Source organism: Nanorana parkeri, unplaced genomic scaffold, assembly GCF_000935625.1.
Source record: "Nanorana parkeri isolate BGI_ZX_2015 unplaced genomic scaffold, ASM93562v1 scaffold9, whole genome shotgun sequence".
NCBI lineage: Eukaryota > Metazoa > Chordata > Amphibia > Anura > Dicroglossidae > Nanorana > Nanorana parkeri.
Genome location: NW_017306277.1, coordinates 4144732 through 4162735, shown reverse-complemented (window position 1 = coordinate 4162735; position 18004 = coordinate 4144732). Strand labels below are relative to the sequence as shown.

General features: G+C 44.1%; 1 protein-coding gene across 1 annotated transcript in view; it reads right to left on the bottom strand.

Annotated features, from left to right (window-relative positions):
• Positions 1 to 18004, bottom strand: part of SLC25A26 (solute carrier family 25 member 26) — a 112350-nt gene that overhangs the window by 7778 nt on the left and 86568 nt on the right. Inside the window, exons 6-7 of the mRNA XM_018554608.1 lie at positions 10771 to 10815; positions 5696 to 5765 (exon numbers count right to left, since the gene is read on the bottom strand). Coding sequence (XP_018410110.1) covers positions 5696 to 5765; positions 10771 to 10815 — 115 coding nt within the window. The remainder of the gene's footprint in view (positions 1 to 5695; positions 5766 to 10770; positions 10816 to 18004) is intronic.

Genomic DNA, 18004 nt, shown 5'->3' with positions numbered 1-18004 from the left:
ACTGTGGGTGTCAGGGTATTGTCCTATGTGCAGAACTATCAAGACTGTGCAGTGAAATAATCAACCAGCAAAGAATAGAATGGCTGCATATTAAAAAGTGACACTAAACTCAGGAGTTAAACCTTAAAAATGCATTTAACTATTAACAAAAATGTATCTTATTTGTGTATCAATTAGCTGTAGATCCTCAAATCATCTCCGAATTCATGCTGGCTACTTTTGTTCCCCATGGTCCCTGTTCCCCAAGCTCGCTCGCGTGATAGACTACGATCTCATGCTAATTTGTATTGAGATTGTAGTCCATCACAGGAGTAATCTTGGAGCGGTGGCTACTTTACAACACACACGGGGACCATGGGGAACAAGAGTAGCCACCCTCCAGAAGGAAGGACAGTGTCAATCTCCTGCTGCCCCTCTTTTTGCTCTGCTGCTGGATTTACCCAGAATTATCAATTGGAGGTCAGTCCAGGCCAAAATAAAAGAAAAAGTAAACATACTGTAAAAGGTTATACTGTGCTGCTGCTCTCCTTAAGACGACTGCCCTGTACACAGGCTCACAAGTTCTGTATGTTTAATTCAGCCTATTAGAAACATTTTTATACAATTGAACAGTTGTGGTCCTGTATTAGCTATGGAACACATCCAAAGTTATACTGTCAAAATAATAAACATAATTAAGTGCAATACATTTAATGTTTAGGGCCAATGGAAACCATTGCAAGCTTTGAACTCACAAGGTCCCTTTTTGTTACCATCCAGCAGAATGGGCCTTGACCCTGTTATATGGACCAAAAGTAAAGGAGACCAAAAGTAAAGGAGACCAGAACAGGTATCTACAGTAGGACCTTCCCTTAACACTCCACACAGTGATAAGGACTTTGAATTAACAAAGCCCTTAGCTCTTCAGTGAAAGTTAATAAGCTGGAAGTTGTAGATCACAGAATAGCCAAAGACCTTCCAAACTTGGTTATTTTGGCTGATAACTTATTAGTACCAACCATTAGAAATCTTTGTTGCTCCTAAAAAGTTGCAAACATTCATGGAATCCTAATCAAATTGCAAAATCCGCCTTTGGTCAGGCTGTACAAAATTCTTCTAAAATTAGGAATTAATGGCAGCCAGGGGGGCCTGGAGGGTCAACAGAAGGAGGTCATTGAATTCTGAAGGCAATTTTCCCTTCCTTCAATCTTACAGTAGACCCTCTGAGTCAACATACTGCAGATGGAAAGGAAGTGGGATAGTGGAGCTGATCTGTCTAGAAAAACATTCACGAATGATCAAACAATACAGCTCGCCTCAGAAGTATTCCCCATGAATTGACTGCAAAAGGTCAGAGTTATGTTTAGCGTGTTGACTTCATGAAAGCCTGTCACAAGGTTCTAAGAAGAGAGAAGGACGATGGTAGAGGAGACAGGGGTCACTGTTTAATCAGCAGCTGTCCACCTAGCTTTGTATCTACCAGAGGGACCTTTACAGAGATTGCTACACCACCAGGTTTCCAAAACAATTCTGCTGTTACTATGACATCATCATATACTGTATATAGAGATTGAAACCTATATAAGAATAAAACAATTGAAGGTAAACTTGTAGTAAAAATAATTAGGGCATACAATATCTATAGGACACACAGCCTGCCCGGGGCTGACTACCTGGCTTGATATTCACCAGGCCACTGTTGAAATCCTCCTGGATGGCTGGTTCTGAGAACACCACCCTGTGCAGAATTTTTAAGTGTAGTTGTATTCTCAACCCCATCCACTTCAGTAATACCTAAGAGTTGGAGGATCTATCAACCTGATTGGTATCATTATCTGGCCTCCTGTTCCTGTCCATTTACCCCAAACCCCTCCTGAGCTACCAACTACAGCACTAAAGGCAAATCAATCTTCTGCTTTTTTTTAGAACACATTTGTTTAAAGAAAAGCTATTGCACATTTCCAGAAAGAAAATGTTCATTGGTATTTGCATAATAACTATGTAAATATAATTTCTGATGCCATATCTTTATTATTATATTTTTTATAAAGAACCGAGCATATGCACCATCTAGTGGTCATCTGTATATCCTGCAATGTGATCCTTGCTTTATGACTGCTGCGATAGCTTAATTAGCCAGTGTGCTGCAGTGTTCTATAAGCCTGTAGGGTCAGCCCTGCTGACATTGTACATTTATTTTGATGCAGAGCAGAGGGAGGAGAAGGGACAAAGTGAGTGGTGCAGGTAGACTCTGAAAGAGATGATAATATCAGAGACAAAAAATAGCATTCTGGACAAGTCGTCAGATACCACTGCAGCAGCAACAACAGCACAGCATGGAAGAGAACACCCCCACCACCCCAGCCTGATTAATGGATAACAAAGGAGCAGCAGTACACTGAGAAAGTTATTCCTCTGCCCACTTGTCAGCATGTTCTGTGCTAGCACAAATGCATGCAGCAGAGGATAAATGGCTCCTACTGTTCTTCTCCCCTCTCCCAGTCTGCTGATGTGTGGGGGATTCCAGGAAGACGCATTTGCATATTTACCCTAGCTGCATTTAAAGATTTAAGAAAAACATATCCCCAGGGGAAATGGGGGGGGGGGTGTCTCCCCTTGCAGTCCCTTTACTGTAAGGGTTAACTGCTTGTAAATGTCTAGAGGAGCTGTGTAAAGGACTTTTACCTACCTGATCACTCTTTCAGACTCCAAGACCCCTACCCACAGCCTCTTGCCCCATGTGCTCCCATGGTCGAAGGCCGACTGCCGCCATCCCGTCCTGGGGAGCTGGGATCAGGTAAGTAAAAGACCTTTACATTGCATCCCTAGACATTAATGAGTAGTTAACCCTTGCAGTGGGGGGTAGCCCCACTCCAATGGCAGTTTTTTCCCCTAGAGATAGTCTTTAAAGAATACATAACTGTATTAAATGGTAGTTTTATGTTCCTAGAGCTCGGCTTTAAGCTAATTATATCTCCATATATTAAATGAAAACAGATTTTAGCTATAAGGGCCGTGCACGTTTAAGGAAACAAGACAGGTAATGAATGGCATTTACAGAGCTGATAATTTATGGCTCTGGCCGATGAGATGAAATTTGTTGGAAAGGTGGCGTTTGGCTTTAAATAAACTTAGCATTAATCAGTGATGTCATATTTGTTGCTCCTCGGCTGTCCTGATGGCTGGTCCCCCATTGCTGCTCTACTCAGGAGGTTTCTCTGGCCTGCAGGCACTGGCAGTGAATTTCTCCCAGTCTCCTGACAGCTGTTAATCTGCAGGGCTGTCAGAGCTGTCACCCGGGCTGTGAATCATGGCCTTTCTGCAGGAGTCATAGAAAGCCCTGAAGAGCAGCTGGGGGCAGACAGCTGCACGGCCCTGCACTCACAATGGGCCTCTCCCCTTCCTGCACATTACAGGCCCCGATGACTGACAGCTCTTCTGTTTTCAGCAACGCAAATTTGTCAAAAAACAAATTGCTGTCTTTAAACCTCCAACACCTTCCCCCCCCTCTAAATACCTTCTCTGGAGTGACCTCTGTGATACTATACAAGCGGAATCATCAGTGTCTGAAGCGCTCTTGGTTATACTGGATGGCTGACATGGAACTGCAGGGTCCCAGCATGCCTTGCTCCAAACCACGGCTAGGTCATCGATAGCCATAGTGAATGAAAGCATGTTCAACAAAGGTTCATTATAGAAATCAATGCTTATTCTTTAGAACTTTTATATAGGAAAACACAATCACGTGGCCAACTTATTAATGCGCGTGGAGTTTTTTTTCATATACGCTGATTTATTAAATGAAAGTGGAGTACTTGGTGCCAGGTACCACCACTTACAGGGTTTCCCAGTGCCATATGCAGAGTGCCAGCAATGTGTCAAGTGCTAGAATGCTCTCTGCATTCCAGCAACCGGCACTGAAAGAAGCCTCTGCCCAGCATATATAATCAAACACTGGCACAGGGAGGTGGGCGCAGGCATCTTCTTGCTGCAAGAATGGCACACAGCTCGATCATCAAAGCTGCACACGCTTCCTCTGATACCTTGAAGATCTTTTTCTTTTTTACAAAGTGCCCCACTAGACCACCAGGGAAAGTAAAGGACTTTTTCCAGCCAGCCACAGACCCCCAATGCTGGGGGGGGGGTATTTACAGCCAGCCACTGACCACCAATAATGAGCAATTCTGGGCCAATGCTGGTGGGGGTAATATTTACAGCCAGCCACTGACCACCAATGCTAGGTGAGGGAGTGCATTTTTACAGCCAGCCCCCAACCACCAATATTGGGCAATTCTGGGCCATTGTGGGGGGCGGATGGGTGTTGCTAATATCAAGTCAAAATAAATATTTTTGGAAGACCTGTAGTGTGTTGATGTTTTATCCCTTTAGAACATAAACGCACTGCAAGTACAGAAAAAATGTTCTAGAATTATAGTGTGCTCCTACCTTCCTGTTTGACATGACAGCACAGTGTATTTTGGCTGTGAATTCCAAAGCATGTGGTGTCAGCCCTGCCTACTTCATTATTGATAGATTACAAAGAGCATAGACCTTTCTTCATCTCATAACCCTTCTTCATCTCCTCCTTCCTCCTCATCTCCATAGCTCCACCTCAACTCTTCCTCATCTCCATAACCCCTCCTCGTCTCCATAACTCCTCTTCCTTATCTCCTTAACCCCTCTCCACCTCTTCAATTCCATAACTCTCCCATCCCCATAACCCCTCCTTATCTCCATAACCCTCTCTCAATTCTTCTTCTTCATCTCCATAACCCCTCCTCCTCATCTCCATAGCCCCTCCCCATATCTTCCTCATCTTTGTTACAGCCTATCTCCAAACCCCTCCCTCTTATCTCCATAACTCCTCCTTGTGTACAGGCGCAGAGCACAGGAAGTTTAGAAGATTTCTGGCAGAAATAACTGTTATTACTCTGTCCTTATTGAACAGATAGAACAAAACACTTTCAATGGTATTTTTATTGAACCAAAAGGGAGCAGCTAAGAGAAGTTCTTTGTTAGGGTTTACATACCCTTTAAGGGCTCACTCACACCAGTTCTGTGTAGCTGTATTGATCTGCGCAGATTAATGTAGGCCCAACACCAGGGCACATAGAGACCAATTGTTTTCTATGTGCCCTGCTTACACTACAACACTTTCTTGAGGTGGGCTGCAGTGTGTTGCAAGATATCCCATCTTCCTGCAGAACACACCAGAAAAAAAAGTTCTCACCAAGAAGCATATTGATAAGAGAGAACAGAGTGACAGAGAGATGAGCTCATCAGTCTTCTGCTTCTCCTTTCACTGTCCAGTCACAGTGTGGCGGAGGGACAAGACTTGTATGGGAAATTATATGCAGCAGAGAAAAATCTGGCCTCCTCCCTCGCCTTCCAAGACTGTGCTGTGCAGTTGAGCTGTGTAAATCTCAGAACTGGGCAGACAGGAACACAAACCTATGAACTGCTCCCTTATGGACATTTCATCTGTGTTTTTAGCGATTTGCCTGGAGTTGAGCTTTAAATGTTGAGGAACGAGCTGCGCTTTGCTGAAACTTGTGGTCCTCTGACAGCTGGAGGGCCACAAATGGCCCACAACTGCTCTGAACAAACTGTCTTTATGAAAGAATGCTGCATCGAATGAACTTAATACCGTTTTGCTGATTTCCCCCTCTCATGTGTGTCCCCCCGCTTCCCCGGTTTAACATATAATCCTTTGCACCTGCAAAAGCTCCACAGACTGCAGACTGCCAAGAATCGAGCGGACGGCCCTGCTTCCAAGACCAGAGATCCTGGAACGAGAAACAGAAGAGAAATAAAGAAAAAATAAAAAGTCACTGAATGACTGAGATCATTCGCAATCCTCAACATTTCATGGATGGGAATTGATGTAAGAGGTCACGGGAAATTCTGTGGGTCAGCCTTGGGAAAGCTGGGACTCGCCAGCTGTTGTGGAACTACAACCCCCAGAATTGTCCTCTAGTCTTCACAGAACAACATTGCACATGGTATACAGCTTATTAAAGGCACCAAGATTTTCCTTGAAGGGCCACTAGAACCCAAATACATTTAAATGACATGCATAGTTTGGAAGGGCTATATTACCGCATACAAGCTAACGACAGCATACAGATCAAGTATTTTGCAAATTGATGCATAAAGCAAATGTCTGAGGATAGAAATATGGGAAAAGCTGCCATTACCAACTTGTTGTTAACACAGCGCCCCCTCCCATTTATATATATAGATATATACATATATCTATATATACAGTATATAGATATATATATATATCTGTAGCAGTACTCACCTTATCCACCCTTCCCTCCGTTTCATCCTCCACCACACGTCATCTCCCATCACCGGGTTGAATGACAGCCAGAATCATTCACCCTCATTCTGTGAGCCCAGGCTGTCATTGGACACACCCCCTGGGGGTGCATCATTACCCCTGGGCTAACAGTACCTCAGCACTGAATGTTTTGCAGTAAGGATTGCCAACCCCTGAGCAAAAATAGGAAGGACCCATGATGTTACCAAACTTACCAAAAGACACCTGGAAGTAACAGGCAGAACAGAGGAGCTGGAAGGACTGGGGGCAGGGTGCATGAAATGGGCTTTAACGTGAACCTGTGCTGTGCCTATGCAGGGTAAGCAACAGGTTCACTTAATGGTCATCATTCCCTATTGCACATACTTATCTCCCCTTCACTCCCTGCTTCTTTTGGCCCCTGAGAGCAAAGAGATGAAACCCTGTATAAAGCTGGATATACACTGTTAGAATTTTGTCCGATTCACAAGAAACAGCTGGTGAGAGCTTACAAGAGCAGAAGACTCTCTCCCTGCCCATGTGACATCACTGGGTGGCCAATTACCAAGCAGCACTGTTGTCACATGGGAGGAAGGGGAATGAGACACTTGCATCTCTATTCTTGGGAGTAACAGGTATTGTTTTTCCGTCCCAGTGGCTCTGCATGGGCAAAGTAGAGGTTCCCATGAAATCACTCTTCAATGAGTTACTAGTCTAGCCATGTAGTTCTTCCAGGTCAGTGATGCACTAAATAGAAAAACAAGGAAAGGCAAGGATGAGGAGGACAGGGCTTTCAAAAATTATTTAGCAATGACAAATCCAATGTTTTTACCCTGGCAGGTTATCTGTCAGCAAAGGCTGGCTCCACATTGTCTTCAGACCAGTTCTACATGGATTCTTACCCCATAAAAAATTAATTCCATTGCAGGAGGAGAGCCAGCTTGCCCGCTGTGGTACCATGCCCACCATAGTAACACAGCAACATCACCTCCTCCACCTAGATACATTAGCATAATCTCTATCCCAGAATTCTGCCCTGGGTCCAATACCAGAATGCTGCCCTGGCTCCAATACCAGAATGCTGCCCTGGCTCCAATACTTTCTAAAAGCCATTTTTTTAAATAAGTGACAAATCCACTTACTCCAAAATAAACATAGTAAATCACTGAGTGGTTAAAATGCACCCTGACACCAAAGAAAGAGGCCGGAAAAATGGTTCTAATTTTTCCGTAGAGTCGCACAATTATCATACACCCCAGGCACAAACGCTTCTGTGGAATGTGTGTGTATGACATGCACTCACTGATCTATAACCTACAGTGTTCAGTGTCATTTAACAATAAAGTAATTATACTGCAATAGAGTGTATAAGCGATCTATAATAAGCCCATAATCCCCACTACATAATGCAATTATTGCAGGCTAGCCGTGATGTAGTAATACACTGTAATTACCTGCCATTCATACCTACAGAAAGGGGGAAATTTGTAAACCATTTTCCAAATCATTCTGTACGGAAACCTTGTTTTCATTTCTTTGCAATAAAAAAAAAGGGAAAGCAGATTTGTTTGGAATCGTGTTGTACATTGCCTGTGCAGCGAGCAGAGCTTTAGGTTGGGCCCAGCAGGTCCAGCTATTTCAGGTTGCCTGTTGAAATCTACAGAATAGGGCTGATACAAGGCCAGTCACCCTGCACAAGGAGGAAGAGCAGCAGTGACCGGTCTTTACTAAAAACGTTTGCAGAGAGGTCACGTGCAGGATTACTGCACTGATCTGGAAGAAACACACAACAGACATCAATATTCAAGTAAGTATACCCATGCCTCTTGTATTTAGACACTAAGGGGGGAATTTATCTTTATTTCAAGCCCTAGAGATATTTCTCTCTGACAAAATGGCCGCCTTCTCCTGTGTGTATATGTTGCCTGTCTATTTTAATGATGTTAAATATAAATGATGCCCTTGGCAGTGCGCCAGCTGATATTCAGTAAACGTACAACACACAGTAAGAAGATGGATGGCACTGGAGGGAGGCGCGTGGGTCCCGTATGCGTTCGGCATTTTGCAGGATGTGCTATAGACAAATTCTCTGCTTATATTTAAAGACAAAACACAGAAGAAGCCTTTGATTCGCTTTTGGCTTCGGGAAGCTGATCCCAACAGGCCACTTACGAATACTTATCCTAGCAGCTTGCGTTTCTGGGGAAACTCTCTACAGAGGAAGAACTTGTGGCATTGACAAATTGATGGCTACAGCACAAACACAAGACATTCTCTGCACCTGACAAAAGACGGAGGATTAGAATCTGAGAAAACATGAAGTCTGCCCGTGCTGATCTTTCCACCTCTAAATGCTAGTTGCCTGTCTGTTAGAATGACCCGCTTCAATACTTGGGGATAAGGACAGATCCTCTCTACCTACCTGTTTGGGTTGAGTGACTTAAAGTGGACCTTCCCCCATAAAATGAACTTTCTCCCATTTGCTTCCTTCCTCATATACAATTGTAAATAGTTCAATATTATTTTGAAAAGTAAATACCTTTCTTTTTAATACAATGGTTTGGCCCACCACTTCCTTATTCCTCGGCTAAGCAAAGATGACATATGAATGGCACCCCACTGAAAGGCCAGTCACTGCCTCCTGGGAAGTCCACATCACACATCCCAGGAGACACTGTTTCTCTAAGGCTTCATTCACACTATGCGAATGTCCCATTTAGCTGCAGCCACTGTACCCAATCAAGTTAAAGGAGAAGTATTGGGAGAGTAACATGTTCTCTTCCCAATACTGCAGGTGTCACATGCTGGCTCTATAGATCAAAAGCTGAGCGTTCACGAACCGCTGATGGCACAGCTCGCGGTCTTCTTCCTGCAGAGAGAGCGGTGATGGTCAGCCACCACTCCTTGCACAGATCCCCCCCTCTCTGTTCCTCCAGCGTTCATTAAAGGGACAGACAAGGGAAGGGGGCGGGCACAGCTGGCTCTAGAGAGGCAGAGCCAGCTGTCAATCAGGCAGTGGGGTGGACCCCGACAATATTGCTGGGTTCTTTCCCAGCTGCAGTGGGGCTCTGCGCTGTCAGCATAGATGGCAGTATCCCACTATATGCTGACTTTGGGTCACAGGAGTACATTAGTAAATGTACTTATTTGACCCAAAGCAGGATTAAAGTCAAAAAACGTTTTGCCTTTAGTTCTCTTTTAATGACTGGGTGACAGCGTCCTCATCAATAATCCAGGGACAGTGATTTATTCCAAATCACATGTAATAGTATCCCATACGGTTACATGTGGACTACTGCTCTCAGATGTGGCTGCTGTCACCCGGTCATTAAAAGGTGTCCTCCCGTTATCCTAAGGAGAACTATGGGGAAAAGCCCTGACCCCATAGTTCTCCTTTAACTAAGCTAAACGGAACATCTGGGATTCCTGCAGTAGGAATCGGTAGGTTCCTGCGGCAGGAATACCAAATTGCATAGTGTGAATGTATCATGCAGTTTTCATACTTCGTTCCCCACGATATCCCATGCAAGCGCAGACATGCTATAGGACTCTACCAGTCCTATAGACTCTACTCTACTATGGGACCATAGGCATGTCTGTACATGTGCATGATATACCACTGGTCTCCACTTTTTAAATAATTGCCAAAGGCCTGTGGCATGCATGCGACGCACAGGATCCCGTGCGTGCACAGACACGCCACACACAGGTCTCTACCAGATATATAGAACCTTGCGTCTGGTACATCAGTGCATGCATGGAAGACAACGCCATTGTCTGTACTTGGGCTTCAAGGAAGACATCGCTTGACTCCATGGCCTAGTACGGTTTTGTTTGTTTATATTTATTATCATACAATTGAGATGGGAATGAGTTGTACCCAGGCATGGTATCGTTTCTCTTTATTGTATAAAGTCAGCGGGTGAGCTTAGCACCCAGGAAACTAACATTTGCAGCAATGGCAGCTTCTTTATTCCTCTTATGACAGGTTCACTTGAAACATCTGTGCTGGGTGGACCGATCCTTACCCACCTCGTGTCCACGAGAGTCACTTTATGTACAAATACCATTTCTTTGTTTTATTTCAGTTGGAGGAGAATATAGAAATCGCATTCCGTGAATATATCAAACATGCACATTCTAGTCCAAACACTCCAGCCGCACGATACAGCATTTAACCTTATGCTAAGACAGCATATACTCCAATGGCACATGAACACAAATACTAAGACAGCATATACTCCAGTGGTACATGTACACAAATACTAAGACAGCATATACCCCAATGGCACATGAACAGAAATACTAAGACAGCATATACTCCAATGGCACATGAACACAAATACTAACACAGCATATACCCCAATGGCACATGAACACAAATACTAAGACAGCATATACTCCAATGGCACATGAACACAAATACTAAGACAGCATATACTCCAATGGTACATGAACACAAATATTTACAAACGCTTCTTCCTTACCTTTAGATATTCCCACAGTGGAAACTGGACCAAAGAAAATGGGATCTAAAAAAAATGATAAAAAACAATTGTAGATAAGAGGCTTTGTAAAACCTTTATGCTGATTGGCTCATATTTTTTTCATATTTTTTTCTGCCACCCAGCACAGCCCTGTATAGTATAACAGGAGACCGGATTTTTCTCTTACCCGCCGCAGATCGCCCGTCTGAATGAGGACTGATCCCCACCAATGAATCTGATTTGACCTTTCACTAATCCGCTTACAGCAAACCGGAAACTCATAGACTGCTGCCAGTTACTACACTCCGCAGAGTTTCATGAAATAAGCCGGTTGCTCTTTACAGTGACACATACGGCAGCATTGAAAGAAATAGGACCTATGTGTGGCCTCCCTTCTAGTAATTACTAATCGGGTTTAACCTCACTGGATTTTACGTACCAGCCACCATTCTGCAACATGTCAGAAGTTCTGGCACGTGTCTGGATGGAAGTAAACTCATAAGAGCCCAATAGAACCTTCTCTATCAGTGTCTGTAAGGCCTCATGCACATGGGCCAGTGGCAAAAACATATAGACAGGAATCCCAGTTGGCTCCGTACACATGCAGCCACTGTGCCCATTCAAGTCAATGACGGTGGGTGTGCACATGGAACAATTAACTGCAGATCGGGAGACATGCTTGTCCTGGGATGCAGTGAGATTGTGTCCAGGGGCAGGTACCATTACCAGGTAATCTTACCATGTACGATTACATGCGGACTCCCATCGCCATTTACTTGAATGAGCACAGCGGCCGCATCTGTACAGACCCAAATGGAATTCCTGCTACAAGAATCTAGAGCAGTGGTTCTCAACCTGTGGGTCGCGACCCAAAAGTGGGTCACAATCCACAGTTGAGGGGGTCGCCACATGCTTTGTGCTGCACTGAGAGGCTTCTCAGCCTCCTCCTAGAGCAGCAGTGTCAGTTCTCCGGGCTGCGCCGATAGATGATGCTGCAGCACCAGCGGCCAGGAGGATCAAAGAGAGGGGAAAGGGCGTGAGTGAGGGGAGTTGAGTGCCGGCTTGATCACCACAGAGCCTGCACTGGCCACCAGTGCCCGCACTGGCCACCACAGAGCCCGCACTGGCCACCACAGAGCCGCAAGAGAGACCCACTGACCACCTGTGAGTCCACACTGGCCACCTTAGAGCCCACACAGATACTAGTATTGGTGCATTCCTAAATTTTACCATTGGGGTCACCACAACCTGGGAAATTTCGCCAAGGGGTCCCGGCCTTAGAAAGGTTGAAAACTACTGATCTAGAGGTTCTTGCTGCAGGAATCTCCACATGCCCCTGTGCATGAGGCCCAATGTAGTCAGACTACATATACAGTAATAAATAGTCTGCTGCTTTGGAGGGGTTAGCCACCAGGTCCTGCAACAAGGGTTAAAATCCATTGTGTGGGCAACATATTGGAGAGTGGTATTCCTGCGGGCCTGGGTCTCCAGCTGTCTGACAAGCCTGTCTGCACAGTGCTCCAATCGCCATCACTGTTGATAGGAGCAGTGTGGGGGCACCTGGAGACCCTGCCATTGCTTCTGCATGACATATATAACTATTGAGAGCCGGCTTGATTCTGCTTAGCCGGGAAACGGGCTTCCCAGGCAATCGGCATGGAGCTAGCTTGCCGGAGAATTAGGAAGCCGGGTGGTGGGTCATTACTCACCGCCCAGCTTTCTGATCGCACTGGAAGCTGGCTCCATGTTCCCCCTTCCCCTGACCAGAAGTTCCAGTATCTGAGAATTTGGGCGACTACTCGCCCGAATACTCGGTATCAGCACATCGGTGCATCCCTAATTAGAGGTATGAGAGCACCACTTGGTAGATTCAGTCCCATAATAATTTCATTTTGCACCAACAATAATCAATTGTGTCCGGGTTTCATGGCAGCAGAAACCCGGACACAAGATTTCAGGCAGACAGGGGCAACCAAAATCAAGATGGGGGCTACTAGCCCCCCACTGCAAATAGTCTCAAATGTTATATTTACATATGAATGGGTGGCGCTATTTACATATGAATAAGCCACCACTCATTCTCCCAAAATAATGTCCGCGTGTTGCTAGAGTGTTCGGGTTTCACTTGAAGAAAAGGTGGCAACCCTATAGACTATACCTGTAAAACTATAGGGATTATATGAGACCCGGGTCACTAGGCTAGCAGCAGCTGAATACAGGAATCATTGAATCATCGCGACAGCCAGGCAACTCACAATTTCAGATTAGCAGCAGCCTGCATATTTCAGGACAGGTTCCCTTTAGTGGGGTGTGTTTAGACCTCTCTCCGTTCTAAATCATTCTGCTTTTTAATCATACTGACGTTCCCCTTTTAAGAGGTCTGAACATCTGCTCGCATGTGGTTATTTCAGATCCAAAGTCAGCGCCAAGAACGATTACATTGCCGTACAAAGCGGGACAACAGAAAATGAGATCTTATATCTGGTGGTAACTGTCACGGTGCTGGTGGGTGTCCATTTCCTCCGGCTCTGCCCGAACCACGGATAACGTTCCGTGATGATTGTTTTACACATACAACCTAATACAGGCAGAGTCAGCCTGTCTGCTGGCTCCAGTCGCACTTTTCTGCCTGCCCCTGCCAATCGGTTTTGCAGATGCATGTTTTTTGGTTCGGTGCACCCACACAGACTTCAGCTGCAGATCTGGAGATGCAAGGCGGATAAAACATACGCAGTAGAGATGTACTAAGCAGTATTTGCATCTCAACTAGACACATATGTTTACAAAAAACACAAACGCTCAAGTTGTTAAGTTCTGGTCTGCATATTAGCTGCCCTCACTGCAAGGCACTCAAGAGATCATATGGGCTTCATGCGTGTGTACAAGTACCGTATATCTAAACCCAAGAACAAAAATGTAATATATTGCAGCTTACTAGTCCTTAGACGTGGCGGCATTCATTTTCCTTTTTCCCTTTATATTCACCTGGTGATCCTGCCATTAACACACTCCCTGTGCTAGAGTGACAACCCTCACTAACCGTACTGTATCTATGGAGGAGCAGCGTTGTCACCCTATAAATGGAAGTGTTTTAGAATTACTATCATCTCCATAACACAAGGGAAGGGGTTCTGTAGTCCACAGTGATAGCTGGGAACAATGCTGACCCAGAAGAAGTAGAGAGCGCAGGAAGTTATCAGCTCACATGATTTCTGGCAGGATCAACAAGTATCTTTTAGCACTTATCACACAGATACTACAAAACACTTTAAATGGTATACTTAACAGAGTGAAAGGAAGCAAATAAGAGGAGTTCATTCATAAAGTTTACATACACTACGTGGTCTATATACATATAATAGCTCATTCGTGCATAGCTTATTCATCCAGCAACACTACAGGTACACTGGTTCTGTGTGAGTTAACTAGCAGTTGTGAGAATAGGGCAAAATTGAATGTTCTTAGTATATTTCCTCTTCTGGTTGATTGTTCTTCAATAGGTATATTCATAAAGAGCAGAGTGAATGAGGAAAATACCACATTATGGCCACTAGGTGGAGCCAAGGATCACCTGAGATTCACTGTCACAATTTAATTGAACGCTGGAGGGAATGAGCATATAAATGTAACCATTGATACTACGGGGATAGAAATACTTTCATTCATATGCTCATTCTCTCCAGTGCTCTCTTGATTTGTAACATTGAATCCTATTACTTACATGTATGACAAATCTGATGATTTTGTACAATGCGCAGAAGTATCAGTTGGTTTTTACCACGTACAGCCAGTGTGACTGAGCCCTTAATGATAAAAGATGGCGCTTTTTACAAACTGATACCCTGATATACTGTGACAAGTCAGGAATGTGTTTGTGAAGAGTTTGAAAGTTATGACAGGTTCACTTTAACTCACCAACACGGCATGTGTTCTATCATAGTTTGTGACTACGTTGGAATGTGTGACTGGTCACGTGGTTACACATTTTAACGTAATCCCGCCCAGTTTTACAGCGGTGGAATGTGTGACCACCCATTAGGTCAAGCACTCCAACGATTTGTCAACTGTTCCAGGGCAGATCGGCATCGCAGTTCGCATGTGCAGGAGAACCGATCTGCATTAACTTATCTGCCTGGAACAGCTGATTGGTCCTTAAATGTCACTTCTATCCGACTTTGTGAGTGCAGTGGAATGTAAGATTGCACTCACAGAGTCGGATAGAAGTAACATTTGAGGACAGATCAGCTGTTCCAGGCAGATAAGGTAATGCAGATCAATTCTCCTGCACATGCGCAGTGAGCCGATCTGCCCTGGAACAGCTGACAAAACGTTGGAATGCTTGACCTAATGCTTCCACCGCCGAAAAACTGGGCGGGATTACGTTAAAATGTGTAACCGATCACAGAATCCAACGTAGTCACAAACTTTAATAGAACACCTTGCACCACTTCACAAACATGGGTTTCTCTGCCCTACGCGTCTGTATGATTTGCAATCCACAAACAAGTTTAAAGAAATGACACAAGTTATGAAGATGAAAAGCAAGCGTCATGGAGAAGTCATCTGAAGAACCCTAGAGAGACGGGAAGGCGATCGACTTGGCAGTTCTTGGCTGGGATCTCCCCCCAACTGCGACGGTTGCGTTACAAGACCAGTGCCAGAAACACAGTTGCATAAAAAACAAATCCAGTACGTTAAATTTCCCTGAAAATCCAATACAAAGTCGTGTAATAAATCTAAATGGGAAACAAAGCGAGCAATCCGATCTCCGTATGTACGAGAACATTTTAGGACAGATACATTTCGCCCAAGGACGGCGGCTCAGGCGCACTCTTAAAAACAGCTGACAAGTGGCTTTAGGACAACCGAAATATCTGGCTACTCCATTGACCTTGTTCAGGGGGAAGCGGCATGGTGGATAAGAGTTATAAAATTATGGATTTTGTCTATGTGAGTCTATGACGTCATGAAGAGCGGAATGTACAAAGTATTCTCAGTTTCCTGTCTGTGATCTAGTACCCGGCACCTTTTATATATCTGGCTGACCAGTGCCATTGCCATACTTTAAAGAGAACCTGTACTTTGGCCAGGTCAATGACTCGATTTACAAGTCAATTATTAGTCTAAGGACGGGCTGAGACCATATGTGTCACATTATAGTGCTGATATCCCTACCAAGAATATAGAGAAAAAGAGAAATGGGACATCCTGTACAGCAAGCAAGAGGATATTACAACATATAATATATTCATTAAATATTTAACTTTTATTAATACAAAATCCATTAAAACATTTCAGGAGAGAAACCTCCTAACATTATAAACGACATACAGTACATGCCCATATGTATCAGAATAAAGGCCACCATATTTGAAGCCTTAAAGGGGAACTTATGGCTACTTAACCAAAATCAAATGTAAAATCTCTAACATTTGTCCCTGTATGAAAGTAAAACAAAAACATACTAGTCCATGGATTCCAGCGCTGTCTTCCCTGCAGGAGAAGTCCTCCATGCCTGAAAGGAGGCTGACACATGTGCAGACATGCCACAGGACTATGCCAGATCCCATACGCTTGGCAGAGACCCAAAGCGTGTCTTTGCATGTGCCGAATCCCCCCCCCCCCATGCATGCGCAGACTGCCATGGGTCTCTGCCAGATCTATCTATACCTGCGGCATCTGCGTATGCTCAGTCGTGATGCAGGAAGCAGTCGGCAACCTGACAAAGACTCGCAGTGTGTCTGCGCATGCGCAAGCTCTCGCAAACTGTCTTCTGCCATGTGCGGCGGATAGCTGGATCTGTCATCCGCACCCAGGCCAAGCTTCAGGAAGTAAAATTATAACAATTACAAAAAAGGGATTTCATTTGTTTTTCTGCAATTGTGTTGGAGGGAGGAATGTGTGAAAGGACTTTATTGGGTGAAGTTCCGAAAGGACTTTATTGGGTGAAGTTCCGCTTTAAAAGCGGACCTTTACCCCCTTTCACTAAAAATCACATCAGCATGTAGCTCTGCATGCCGATTTAAAATCATATTACATTTATTAGTTGAACACACATGTTTTTCATTTACTTACAAAAAGAGTTTATCCACTTCCTGGTCTTCTTGGGCATTAGTGATCTAATGTGCCAAAGTGTTGCATCCTAGGAAGGTTACAGCAGCAGAGCATTGCTGGAAAATCTCATCCGTAATCTCACGAGATCTCAGGGAAAGGCATTTTCCTCCCCTGAGATGATGGGCATGGTCACATGTCCCAGTCACATGTGCCAGAGTTCCAGGAAGTAAAAGGAGATCTAGATCTAGAGATCTTAGTAAACATGGCCACTGTAAGAAGACTGGGGAAGAAAAGAGAAACGAGGTATACAAAGAACAAAAAGCCGGCAATTATTTAGAAGTATGTGTTTGTAGATTGTCATTACTAAACATTTCTAAATGTGTATATGTTGCTTTTTAAAGATATGGGTAAAGTTCCGCTTTGAAGGCATAGTTTACCTTTTAGAAAAATAAAAAAATAAAAATAAATGCACACTTCTTCATAAAAGATAAAATGTGCATTATTTTTTTTTTGCATAGAGAACAGTAAAGCATTGTAACTGTGATCAGTGGATGACGGGTGCAATGTTCTGGCTACTGCAGATTCTCCCTCCCATTCATGTCCGTAACGAGAAACAGACATGCAGTAACAGTTGGTTATGTGTTCAGATGAAGCAGTGAGATATAGAGGAATGCTGAATTAAGTTTTACTTGCTTATAAGAAGATTGCATCTGCATACAGCATCAAATATGAAACATAAAGATCATAGATAAACATGCATAAGGTTGGAGACTGAAATTGCACAACAGCGCCATCTAGTGCTCAAAAGACACAGTTACAGTACATTAGCATAAGCTGTATTTCCAACAGTAACATGAATCGGGGGAAAACTGAATGGGCTAAACATTTATACCCTCTTTGGTTTTAGTGACATCAACACACGGTGGTTAAAGGGAGTTGCGATTCCTCTATTCACAGATCCTGTAAAAGGATATGTGAATGGATGATGTGTCCGTGTGGGCGGAGCCATGCACAACCACAAATTCAAAAATGTAGAAAAGCCTGCGGGAAGAAGAACCCCACAATTTAGGTAAGAGGGAGGAGGGTGGGAGCTGGCGATGTGACCATGTTACACCCTAAATATTGGAAAGGTGGACTTATCCTTTAAGTGCAGATACAAGTATATAAAATAAATTATATA